General features: G+C 45.9%; 1 protein-coding gene across 1 annotated transcript in view; it reads left to right on the top strand.

Moving 5' to 3' along the window:
- The window catches only part of SDC3 (syndecan 3), a 118315-nt gene that overhangs the window by 96680 nt on the left and 7739 nt on the right, over positions 1-13896 (top strand). The window contains exons 2-3 of the mRNA XM_033157996.1: positions 7321-7447; positions 8071-8663. Coding sequence (XP_033013887.1) covers positions 7321-7447; positions 8071-8663 — 720 coding nt within the window. The remainder of the gene's footprint in view (positions 1-7320; positions 7448-8070; positions 8664-13896) is intronic.

The following is a 13896-nucleotide window of genomic DNA, read 5'->3' as shown; positions in this document are numbered from 1 at the left end:
TACATTCAATGCAATATCATACCAATACAGTATCATGCCATACAATATTAAACCATCATGTCTTCCTGGGAACTGTAGTTTGTTGAGGGTGCGCTGAGGGTTGTGAAGGGACCCCTATTCCCCTCAAAGGGCTACAATTCCCAGAGGGGTTTAACAGTTGATCTGACTTCCCAGTGAATTCTGGGAATTGTTGCTCCGAGGGGGATAGGGGGTCTCCAAACAACTTCAGATTGGCAAAGGCTGCTCCAGTAACCTGGAAATTATTTGAATGCTAAGGGTGTTGTGGATTCCTTATTTTCTTAGTCAGCCAGAAACTGAGAATGAATTGCAAACGAAGGCTACTCTGTGAGTGCTTTGTGCTGTTAAAATGTCTCAAAGTGTCTGAATGTGATTGCTGTCAAAAACTAATTGTTACGCTATATGGGCTAACTGACTTAGAGGTCCCCCCCCTCTTAATGTTGATTTGACTCTGCCATTGCAGCTAAAAAGCACAATCCTCCCGTGAAGCATTTATGGGTTTGCTTTCCATTAAACCAACTCAGCTTGAACTGACTTACCTAGAGGAGCTAAGCAGGGATAGCCAAGGTCATCCTATTGGTACGTAGAAGCGGAGCTAGACATCAAAGCGTTCAAGAATATCTCTTGACTTCAAAATGATGTTCATTCTCCCTCGTCTTTCTCTGAAGTCTGAAAAGGAGATCAGAGCACAGCCATTAGGATGGAGGAATTGGTTTCTATGGTTACTGTTGTCATGTCAGTGACTATTAGGATGGTATCCCAGTGAGATTCCTCAGTCCATCTATCTGTATTTTAAAACCTGGCCTTATTGATATCCTCCCGGTCTGGATTTTCAGTGCTTTGCTACATCTGCACACTTATCCTTGCAGTGATGATCTCCATCTCCCTCCGAGTTTGCGAGGGATAGATTGGCATCACACCCTTTTCTTCTTCTTACAAAAACACAGATAGATTTTTTTGGGTGGGGTATTCATGCGAGTGGAGGGCGGGGAGGGAAATTACAGCAGAGACAGAAGTCCAAGGAAGGACTGTGGTTCAGCAGTGGAGCATCTGCTTGCATACAGAAAGTCCCAGGTTCATTCCCCAGCATCTCCAGGTAGGGCTGGGAGAGAATCATACCTGAATCCTGTCGAGTCAGTGTAGACAGTACTCAACTAGATGGACTGATGATCTCCCTTAGTAAAGGGCAGCTTCCTATGTTCACACAGCACATGGTTAAAACTATGTTATTCACCTAACAATATGTAGTGAGGGCTACCAAACTTGTCAGATTTTAAATAGGATCAGACTCATTCACAGAGGAGAAGGCTCTTAATGACTACTAGCTATGATGGCTAGGTTCTGCCTCACATGCTAGGAACTGCAAATGAGGAGAGTGCTATTGCCCTCAGGTCCTGCTTCCACAAGCTTCCCAGAGGCATCTGGTTGGCCACCAGGGGTGCCAACTTGACTAAAATATTGTGGGGGCCCAGGTAAGCCCCGCCCCACATAATTGACTACATGATGCAGTGCAAACACACACTATTTGAATGGAGATGCCAATCAACTTTTGTGGGGGGCAGGCTCCCTCAAATATTTTATTGTGGGGGCTGAAGCCCCCACAGCCCATAGGAGTTGGCTCCTGTGTTGGCCACAGCGAGAACAGAATGCTGGGCTAGATGGACTTTGGATGTGATCTACCAGGGCTCTTATGTTCTGAATGTTTATGGTGAGGAATGGGAGACGGCTGGAGAAATGTTAAGATACCTCCCACCCAGAAATGTATTTTTGAGACTAAAAGGATTTCTCTATCTTGTTCCAAATGGAGTCTGTAGGCCAGGCTGGACTTCAAGCTTGCAGAAGAGTACAGGGGCAGGAGTCAAAGTTTAGACTCTCAAACAGCTCTGAGCGGAGCAGGGGGAGATTTGCCTGCATATCAGCATCCAAGCGGAGAGCAAGCCTAAGGCCAGGCAAGATGTGACATGTGCCAAATCACCTGTCCCTGCACAGTTGAGCTTTCTTTCACAGTCAGCACAGGGGGGGTGCGCAAGTCAAACTGGGGGTGTCAAAGGGTGTAAGGTGGCTTTAATACATGGATGCATGGCGTGCATGGAGATGTCATTTAGTGGCACAAGGGGAAGGCAGAAGGGTGCACCAACAGAAGTAGTAGAGTGTGAAAAGGATGTAGGGGTCTTGGTGGATCACAAGCTTAACATGACTCAACAGCATGATGTGGCAAAAAAAGAGAAAAAAGCTAATGTTATTTTATGCTGTATCAGCAGAATTTAGGGTCCCAATCAAGAGAAGTAGTAGCAGCGCTGTATTCTGCCTTGGACAGACCACACCCGGAGTGTTGTGTCCAGCTCTGGGTGCCACAATTTAAGAAGGATGTTGACAAGCTGGAATGTGTGCAGAAGAGGGCAACCAAGATGGTCTAAGGTCTGGAAACTAAGCCTCATGAAGAATGGTTGAAGGAGCTAGGTATGTTTAGCTTGGAAAAGAGGAGACTGAGAGGAGATATGATAGCTGTCTTCAAATATCTAAATGGATGTCATGCTGAAGATGGAGCAAGCTTGATTTCTCCTGTTCTGGAGGGCAGAACTCGAACCAATAGATTCAAGTTACAAGAAAGGAGATTCTGAATAAACATCAGGAAAAACCTCCTGACAGTAAGAGCTGTTCAACAGTGGAATGGACTCCCTCAGGAAGTGGTGGACTTTTCTTCCTTGGCATTTATGAAGCAGAGGCTGGATGGCACTCTGTCCTGGATGCGATATTCCTGCATTGCAAGAGGTTGGACTGGATGAACCTCGGGGTTCCTTCCAACTCTACAATTCTATTTTTCTTGATATATGTAGGGTTTGGTGTCAGCGTTGATTGTGTAGGTTCTCTGTTGTTCGCTTGTGTTTCCCAACTCTAAAATTCTATGATTCTATAATTCTATGTTCCAATCCAAATCCCTCTCCCCATGCCTACTATTCATCATGGAAGAAAAGCTACCCCATGTGTCACTAAATGACTTCTCTGTGTTCCCCAGGTAAGAGGAGAAGCTGTGTGTTGCACAGACTCCAGATCTTCTCTGAAAACTGCTGTCCTTCTCCCCACGCAGATCATTTCTTTCCTTCTCTGTGAGCATGCAAACAGCACATCTTCCAGTTCACATGCTTCTAGATCATGAATATTTTAGCAGAACTGTAGTTTCTGCCAATCCCACTGGCTTTCCTCGTGGGTGGCTAGGTTAGAATGTTTGAAGGGAGTGCGATGGGCTGGTCTGTTGACATTCAAGCGGTTCATTTCCTCTCTTTGTTTTCAATGGCGCAAAAGCTATAGCCCACAATGCTGTTAGGGTTTATGTAAGGTCAATTGCAATATTCCAAATCTAGCAATTCCTGTCTTCGCTGGCTAGGATGATAAACCGAAAATAGATGCCTTTTTACTAATTAAATTGCTATTTTTTATTTTTTATTTTAGAAAGATGGAATATTAATGAAAAAGTGCATACAGTCATACCTCAGGTTACGATAGCTGCGAGTTGCATTCGGCACGGGTTACAAACACGCTGAACCCGGAAGTACCAGAACGGGTTACTTCCGGGTTTGGTGCATCGCGCATGCACAAAAGCACTAACTCGCATGTCACGCATGTACAGAAGTGCCAAATAGTGCAGCGCACATGCGCAGATCTGGCGCTTCATGTTACGTGTTGCTCATGTTGCAAACGGGGCTCTGGAATGGATCCCGTTCGCAACCAGAGGTACCACTGTACTTTATGGAACATACAGTGCTGGTTTTGTTCTGCACTGGTTACGTCATGTTTTCTGTCACAACCCAGGGATGATCACCTTATCAAGCATTGGTCCGTTTATGTGCAGAATTCTTGGGGAAACTGTCTCGTTCCACACTAATCAAATTTAGCCCTGTCTGTGTTTGTGTATGTGGAACTTACTCACTTTTCATCTGATTGATTGTTCTCAACCACCCTTCCAGCTGGAAGAGGTCACTCCATCCCACCTTTTGTTATCCTTGTCCTTGTGATTGACAATAATGCATTTTGAATTGATTAGAAGCCTTCTCTTTCCTTCTCTCACACACATGCTCACTTTCTCCCCCTTTCTCTCTTACATCCCCTCCCCTTTCTTTTACACACATATGTACACACTTCTTCCCTCCTTTGCACACCATCCTACACTCTTCCCACCTCTCTCTCACACACACTCTCTCACACAATTCTTCCTCTGCCCCCTTTTCTTCCTTTTCATTTCCATCAATGGGATTCAGAAGCATATTGCCCCCAACTGTGCAGACAGACCAAAACCATTATGACTTTAATAATAATAATAATAATAATAATAATAATAATAATAATTGATACCGCACCCATCTATCTGGGTTTCCCCAGCCACTATGAGCGGCTCCCAACAGAATATTAAAAACACGATAAAACATCAAACATTAAAAACTTCCCCAAACAGGGGTGCCTTCAGATGACTTCTAAAAGTCAGATAGTTGTTTATTTCTGATGGGAGGGCATCTGATGGGAGGACATTCCACAGGGCAGGCACCACTACCAAGAATGCCCTCTGCCTGGTTCCCTGTAACTTCGCTTCTCGCAGTGGGGGAACCGCCAGAAGACCCTCGGAGCTGGACCTCAATGTCTGGGTTGAACGATGGGGGTGGAGATGCTCCTTTAGGTATACTGGGCCGAGGCTGCTTAGGGCTTTAAAGGTCAGCACCAACACTTTGAATTGTGCTTGGAAATGTACTGGGAGCCAATGTAGGTTTTTCAGGACTGGTGTTATATGGTCTTGGTGGCTGCTCATAACCACTGATAGCTGTATTCTCCATGAATTTGTCCAAGCCATCTAAGTTGGTGGCCATCACTGCCTCTTATGGGAGTAAATGTTCATCATTTAACTGCACAGAGTGAAGAACTATTTCCTTTCATCTGTCCTAAATCTTTCAACATTCAGCTTCATTGCATGGTCAAGAGTTCTAGTGTTAAGAGAGGGAGAAAAGCATTTTGCTCCCCACTTTCTGTATGCTATGCGTAATTTTATAAACTTCTACCATGTCCTCTCTCACTCACCTTTTAACTAAGCTAAAATGTCCCAGACGCTGCACCCTTCCCTCACAGGGAAGTCCCTCCATCCTCTTGATCATTTTGGTTGCCCTTCTCTGAAGGAACCATTCAAGCAAAGCAGAAGCACTCAAGGGCCGTGTGAATCATGGCTGGCGAGGTGTGTGGCCTCAGGAGAGGCTGTGTGACCTGGCAAGTGTCCCGAGGGGCAGATAGAGAGATCCAGAGGGTTTCATTTGACTCCCTGGCCTGAGGTTTGGCCCCCTCTGCACTAGTGCAAAGCCACCACTTGATGCAGATACAGTTCAAAAAATTCCAGCTGTAAAACTCAGCACCGTTCAACCAGCTTCAAGTTTAAACAGCAGAAATGAATTATAAAAACCCTTCTGGAATAAAAAAAAAAGGAGAACACATTTTCAAGGCATGTCTACAAACCGCCGCCACGGTTTCTTCTCTCTGCTGGTTTCTCTCCCCCCCCCCCCAACCCCAGGCTTCCTGCTTCCTCGGCATAAGCTGAACAAGCTCTCCTCTGAGGAGGAAGTTGGGATCTCACTGCCGCCATCCAGGTGGCTGACTGCTGATTTGACAATAGCGCTGACAGGACCCGGGAGGGGAACTTCGCTGCTTAAACATAGACCCCTTCCCACTTCCTCACAGCTCCATGTGCCAAATGGGTGACAGCTGGACTGCCCAGGCTTCTGCTTCTTCTGCAATCTCAGTAAAGCTGCAGCTGGAAGCCACATGGCTGAATTTCAGAGTACAGTGTTTAAAAGGGCATTATCCCTGTTGTACGGTAAAACCCAAGCAGTGTTTTTTGCCGAAAGATTGGTGGCCATGCTATAAGCTCAATCCGGGCAAGGAAGGGGAGCAGAAAGCCAGAGTGCTTTGTTTGGGCCCTTGGACATACTGTAGGACTTAAGATGGAGGCGGTGAAGCTTCTGAATACCAGTTGCTGGAAGCCACAGGAGGGGAGAGTGTTCTTGTGCTCGGGTCCTGCTTTGCTGGTTTCCTACAAGCATCTGGTTGGGCATTGTGAGAACAGGATTCTGGACCAGATGGGCCATTAGCTAGATCCAACAGGGTTCTCCTTATGTTCTGAAGGCTCACTTCTTTTGATGCTTGAGACGTGTGTTTTCAGGGCCTACCTTATTACTGTGACTCTGTTTAAACCATTTTTAATTTTAATTGTTGTAACTGACCCGAACTCTGCTGATGAGGGCAAGTAATAAATGTAATTAACAACAACAACAACAACAACGTTCTTAGGTACTGTTTTTCTGCTGTGGCATTTTTCTTCTTTCTATAAACTCTGTGGTTTTACTTGCCTCCTATTTTGTAATATTCTAAAATGCAGTGTTAGAAACTGAGATGTGAACGCTAGGAGCTAAATGGCACCTTAAAGCCTAGGTAATGGGCGCAACAATGTAATGTCTAGGTACACTTTTTAAATAACAAGAATACAAAGCTGGAAATGAATGAACTACAGCTAAAATATCATGTTCATTTTTCACATGGTCTAGTCCTTCACCTGCCCGCCCCGCTAATATTCTTAAGAAGGTTTCTTCTCCAGTCTTCAGAGAATGGTTGGAAGTGGGGAGGCAGAAAAAGGCCCTCCTTTCCTCTGCCATTTTAATCTGAAATCTTAGGCACAGCGTTGTGCCCAGAGCTCAGAAACTGCTCACGCTAATGAAATTCCTTGTTGCAAAATGCTCCTAGAACAATGGGAGTTTCGAATGCTGCTAACATGGAATTTGTAAACCACCAACTGACTGTCAAGACCAGGGAGGTGGGATCTGTGACCCTCTAGAGGTTAGAGCTCTCCAGTTCCCACCACCCCTAAACATTAATCATGCTGGCTGGGGGCTGGTAGAAGTCAGGAGTCCGAAAGCATCTGAAGGACAACAGGTTCCCACCCTGATGGTAGCTCCCATGATTGTTTCCTCTCTTGCTAAGTGGTGGAACTTCTGCTTTGCATGCAGTAGCTCCCCAGTCATTCATTGGCATCTCCAGGTAGGTCTGGGAGTGAGCCCCAGTCTGAAACAATGGAGAGCCACTGCCAGTCTGTATAGACAGTGCTTACTGGTAATTAGATGGACCAATGGTCTAGTTCAATATAAGACAGCTTGCCTGTGCCCCTGGGCTCCAAAATTAAGCCTCCAAAATGATTGCCCGTGCTGACTCTTATTCTATGCACACGTTGCTGCACTGGAAAGTATTAAGTCTGTTTTTCTTGATATTTGATCCCAGGCCCAGCACTGGCGGAATGAAAATTATGAGCGGCCCATTGACCTGGAAGGCTCTGGAGATGATGACTCCTTTGAGGATGAAGAAATGGATGAAATCGAGGAACTCTACTCAGGCTCTGGCTCAGGATGTGAGTACATATTTAAGACCCTTAAAAAGAGGGACGTCGCCCTGCTGAGTGTGGCCGGATAGAGGACATCACTCTTCCTCCTCCATTTATACTGGTGGCAGAGTTATTACGGAAAATTTGGGGGGGGGGTTGGTGGTGGTGGTGGGGAGAAAAAAGCCCAAAGGTTGAATGTAAAATTTTTGGAATTCAGAAGCAGACAGCCGGTTAGCCTTCCAGAAGCAAACATTGCAAAGAACATTGAATGCATTTACTCTCCTCATCCTACTGAATGTCTGGTTCATTTATTAAAAATGCTTATAGGCTTACTTTTAAAGGCCAAAAACCCTATTAAGGTGGCTTGCAAATAAAACAGTGGTGGGAACTCTCAGGAACAGTGTAGATAAAATTATTAATGGGGAGGACCATTAGCTCAGTGGTAGGACACATGCTTTGCATCCAGAAGGCCCCAGGTTCAACCCTTGGCACCTCCAAGTAAGGCTGAAAAAGACTCCAGCCTGGATCCGTGGAGATTCAGTCAGTGTTGGTAACACTCAGCTAGATGGCTGACTTTGTAGACAGCGGCTTCTTGTGTCCCTGCAGTGACCCTGAACACAGTCAGATCCTAACCTTTGCTTCCCTTACAGATTTTGAGCAGGACTCTGGGATCAAGACCATTGTGCGGCTCAACACAGATGCACCCCTCACCCTACCTACAACTTCCCCTGTGTTGCCCGCCACCTCTGTGCAGCCAGTAGCCACCCCCTTTGCACCATTCCCTGCGGAGGAAGCCACCTCTGATCCAGTAACGAGCAGCCTCTACATCCCCAGGATGACCGAAGCACCGGCAGTCACCATCCGGAAAGTGCTTGGTACCACTGCTAGCACCGCAGCCCTCGATGCCACTGCTACCGCGAGTACTATTGCTACCACCACTGCCACAACTGCTGCCACCACCACCACCACCACCTCTGCTACAATGCCCATGTCCAAGCCAACGACTGTCCTGAGAGCCTTGCCCCCCTTTATCACCATTGTAGCCACGACGCAGTCGATCACACTTGAAACGCCAACCACGGCCACCGAAGTTGCCAGGACGGAACTGAACACGGTTCCGCTGGTGACCACCAGTGTGACGAAGAGCAGGGCTGTGCCAAAGCCAAGCACGTCTCGGGAGCCAGAGCGCAGTGAGGGGACTACCACATCGCCCCAACCCTCAAGTTCTACAGCACCAGTCCAGGTATGGTTTGTTGTTCTTGTGATTTATTAACTTAAGTAAAGGGATGTCCCATGGAAGATGGAGCAAGCTTCAAATTAGAAGAAAGGGATTCTGACTGAACATCAGGAAGAGCTTTCTGATGCTAAGAGTTGTTCGACAGTGGAACAGACTCTCTCAGAAAGTGGTGGACTCTCCTTCCTTGGAGGTTTTTAACCAGGGGTTGGATAGTCCTCTATCATGGATGCTGTAGTTGATATTCCTTTGGATTAGATGACCCTCAGGAACTCTACCATTCTATGATTCTATGAGCATAAAATACAAAATATGAACAAAGCAACAAAAATGTATGTATATATATATATATATATATATATATATATATATATATATATATATATATACAACCAAAGTTACAAAACATAGGAGCAGCACAGAGGTATTTCCCCAAAGAAACAGAGCAAATAATGCAGAAAAACAAAAGCAGTAGAACACATCATGGAAGCCGAACCCCACAATTTGGCAGGGGAAGAGAGTTTTCTGAATTTATCACATAAGTAATGACACACCAAACAGCACAGAAAAGTTTTGCGTCTTCCTTACGCTTAGAAATATGTAATTTGTGAGCTATTTTCTTGACAGTAGCCAGAATCCACATATTCTCATGCCAAAATGAGAGACTTAAGCCCTTTGATTTATGGGCCAAAGAAGTTATTGCTGCAGTCAGTATCTGCATAAGGAGTTCCTTAGATCAGAAACTTGCCATTTGATCATCTCTCAGGTTCAAAGGGGCAAGTTGCAAGGAGGCATTAGATGGGGGGCGTTTAATTCCCCCCCTGAAACTTTGCCGAAGTGCACAACCAGAGTAAAAATTTCCACATTAAATCATAAGAAGATCTAAAAAAAAGATACAAAAAAATTAATATCAATAACAGCAACCACTCCCCCCCCCCCAACACAAAGCCCTTAAGCAATACTCCATCCCAAGAGTCTGTTTAGCAACCTCAGTGTTTGTAGCTGGAGTCAGTCAGGGCCCCACCTCCCAGGCCAGGTGGAAAGAGGCATGCAGGACAGGGAGCAGCACTAAACAGCACAAGGAGCAGACAGTCTGTAATTGGTTCCTCTCATCTTACGTTTATTTAAATGTTTGTATAAAGTTAAAGGAAGTTGCAAGATGGTGGGGGCAAATGGGTTCAGGGCAGCAGTCCTAGTAAATGACTTTACCCTCTCCATGTCATTTTCCTTAAGAAATCTCTTCCCTAAAAAATGATCCTAGCCTTGTTGGGGAGGGAAGACTGGCAATGGCACTGCCTTTTAAAATTTTAATCCAGAAGAGCTTGGGGTTAGAATCATAGAATCATAGAGTTGGAAGAGACCACAAGGGCCATCCAGTCCAACCCCCTGCCAAGCAGGAAACACCATCAAAGCATTCCTGACAGATGGCTGTCAAGCCTCTGCTTAAAGACCTCCAAAGAAGGAGACTTCACCACACTCCTTGGTAGCAAATTCCACTGCTGAACAGCTCTCACTGTCAGGAAGTTCTTCCTAATGTTTAGGTGGAATCTTCTTTCTTGTAGTTTGAATCCATTGCCCCGTGTCCGCTTCTCTGGAGCAGCAGAAAACAACCTTTCACCCTCCTCTATATGACATCCTTTGATATATTTGAACATGGCTATCATATCACCCCTTAACCTTCTCTTCTCCAGGCTAAACATACCCAGCTCCCTAAGCCATTCCTCATAAGGCATCGTTTCCAGGCCTTTGACCATTTTGGTTGCCCTCTTCTGGGTTGTAATATTAACCAGGAAAATGGCATGGTGCAAGGGGTTCAGCAAACACTGCACATGTGTATTACGGCTACCACCTGAATTGTAAACCAGTTGACTAAATTTGCAGAGAAATATAAATAACGGCCCTTGAAAGTGCAGGGGGAGAAGTACACTTCTTTGTTTTAAGGACAAGCCGGCATTGTTATTTTCAAATACCAGCTTTTGTTGCATATCAGACTTTAACCCTGGTTGATGTAAATTGTGGGAGTAAATTGACGGAATTGGGGGCAATTCTTTCCTGCCCTTTTCATGGGGGAACAGAAATGTACATGTGCAGAAGGGATGGAGGAGTAGCGATGCCCAGTGATGTTCATTGTTGTGTCACACCACGCCCACTGGTGTGAATGAAACTTAGTGTGTCATGCCTGTATGTCAGTCAAAAAGCCACAGTTTTATAGCCCAACAGGTCCTGCAGTGTGTAAAGAACATTAGAAAACAGGCAGAAATCCTAGCATTATAATCAGGAAAACTAATGTAACATTCCTCCTGCCTGAATACATCCTTAGTCGTGCTCATTCATTTCAGTGGGTACACTGGATACAACCCAAGGTTCTTTATTTTGAAGGGTTGTGGATGAAGCCGTTTTCCCTACCTCCCACTGAGAGCACAGCACCTTTTTTATTCCAGTTGATTTGGTTTCTTAACACCTTCTCTGTGCCCTCTACACTCTTGAGGGCCAAGTTTGCGGCTTGACCGTGGAGATAGAAATAGCAGTGGGAGAATGGCAGAGTAAGTGCTTAGGTTAATTTGATTTTTCAACATATAGACATATAGCGTGAGATCTGCTGTCATCATCAAATAGTTTTTAATTAACCCAACCAATAATTTATTTAGGTGGGGAATTTGTACCCCACGTCTCTGCAAATGGGCACCAAGGAGGCTTCCAGCAGAAATCAAAAGCAGTGCTGGTGGAATACAAGCCAATTTAGTTAGATCACACACAAAAAACCCAACAGCTCCAGTATTAGAAACCAACCAACCAGCCAACCCCGAAACAACAGATCCTAGTTAATTGGTGCCAAAGCTTGAAAAGAATATAACTTTTGTCACCTGGAATCTTGAAGTAGGTGCTAGATAAGTATGTCAGGTGAGGAAACTCCAAAATTGAGGGGTGCCACAATTGAAAAGGCCGATCCTACACCTAGATGGAAGTGCACAGATCAGAGTTGTGGTTGGGTTTTTTTCCAATAAGTGATTCCTAGGAACAGAAACAGGGCCAGCCCAATGCATTTTCCTCTCTGAAGCAAAGGACAGGAGAAGAAAACAAGAGCTTGCCAGATCAGGTCTGTGGCCCATCTAATCCAGAATCCTGTTCTCACAGTGGCCAACAAGATGCCTATGGGAAGCCAGGAAGCAGGAACTGAGTTCAACACCACTCGCCTCACCTGCAGTTCCCAGCAAGTGGTGTTCAGAGGTATATGGCCTCCAACCATGGAGCAGAATATAGACACCACAACTTGTAGCCTTGTCCTCCATGATTTCCACTAATAGTCTTTTAAAGTCATCCAGTGTGGTGGCTATCGCCACCTCTTGTGGGAGTGAATTCTATAGCTGACCTACAAAGGACTTTCTTTCGCTTGTCCCGAAACTTCCATCATTCATTTCTTTGGATGTCTCCAAGTTCAGATTTGTAACCTGCTCTGGGGCCTGGTGGTGAAGAGCAGTTAATACTAATAACACATCCAGGTTTGCCAAACCTTTTTGACCCACAGGTTGGAGAAACTTATAGATGTCACACGCCCACTGCAACCAAGCAAACGCTGCTCCCTATTCTATGAGTGGCAATAGAATGCCTCTCTTAAGCCTCATTTCACCAGGGAAAGGGAACCACGTAGGCATCAGGGAAGGCTGCTTTGGCCACATCTGCACTCACAGGCATCATGCTGGTGTGTGTCCTGCTTCTAATAGTAATGTAAGAGATGCGGGTGGCGCTGTGGTCTAAACCACTGAGCCTCTTGGGCTTGCTGATCAGAAGGTCGGCGGTTCGAATCCCTGCGACGGGGTGAGCTCCCGTTGCTCTGTCCCAGCTCCTGCCAACCTAGCAGTTCGAAAGCATGCCAGTGCAAGTAGATAAATAGGTACGGCTGTGGCGGGAAGGTAAATGGCGTTTCTGTGTGCTCTGGTTTCCACCACGGTGTTCCGTTGCGCCAGAAGCAGTTTAGTTATGCTGGCCACATGACCCGGAAAGCTGTCTGTTGACAAATGCCAGCTCCCTCGGCCTGAAAGTGAGATGAACGCCGCAACCCCATAGTCACATTTGACTAGACTTAATTATCCAGGGGTCCTTCACTTTTACCTTTACCTTAATAGTAATGTGTATTACTTGACTTGTTGTGGTAAGCCAGCTCTGCTGTGTTTGGGGACCTCCTTCTTATTCTACTTCTTTTCAGGCGGTCGGGGTGGACTTCTTCCTCAAAGTCATGCCACCAGTTGGCTGCTGGGCTGCAGATGTGATTCCAGCATTGTCACTGTAACATTTAGAGGAGGGTGGGAGGGGAGAAATCACCCTGATCCACGGATAGAGGGCTGTAAGATATGTGCTGTGACTCAGGAGTAGAGCATCTGCTCTTCATCTGCTGAGATTTCTGCACTGCAGGGGGTTGGATTAGATGACCCTGGGGGGTCTCTTCCAACTCTATGGTTCATATAATGTCTGAAGCTCTGGAGAGCTGCTGCCAGTCAGTGTAGGCAATGCTGAGCTAGATGGACCAGTGGCCTGACTCAGTGCATGTCAGCTTTCTTTGCTGTGCTCATTTTTTGGTGGATCTTCTGGGTTTCAAAGCCCTCCCCATGCGTAGCACATTATCCTCTTTCTAACAATCTGGCAGTTAGAGACACAACAGGTGCCGCAGAGAAATCTAATCCTTCTCTTTGTCTGGGCTCCCAATCTGCAAAATAGGGATGACGGCATTTCTTTGCTCTTGTTAAATATGAAGAAAGAGGCTATTTTGGTTGGTCGTGACTTGTGGCAAAGCACAAAGAATCCCAGGAACAGGAGCCGGATTAAAAGTGCTGGGTGTGGTTTTGTTATTTCACTGATTATCATTTTGTCCAGACTTTGCTCCCAAGAAGCTCACAGAGGTTCATATGCTGCTGCTCCCCTGTTTCACCCTCACAGCAGCCCTGTGAGGTAAGCTAGGTGGTCCAAGGCCAACCAGTCAGCTTTATGGCTCAGTGGGGATTTCAGCCTGGCTCTCTCCACTCCTAGTCTAGCCCTCTTGCTGCTGCATCCGTCAGTCCCAACCAGAAAGACAAATGGTCGAGGACCATGGGAGTTGTAGTCCAACAACATTTGGAGGGTCAGTTGTTCCCCACCCTCTACACTACAACATCCTAGCTTACACATGTACTTGACACAAAAGGGTGTGGATTTTCACACACACACACACACACACACACACACACACACACACACTGCCATAGATTCT

Source organism: Lacerta agilis, chromosome 8 (assembly GCF_009819535.1).
Source record: "Lacerta agilis isolate rLacAgi1 chromosome 8, rLacAgi1.pri, whole genome shotgun sequence".
In the NCBI taxonomy this organism is placed as follows: Eukaryota; Metazoa; Chordata; class Lepidosauria; order Squamata; family Lacertidae; genus Lacerta; species Lacerta agilis.
This window is presented reverse-complemented; position numbering and strand designations above follow the sequence as displayed.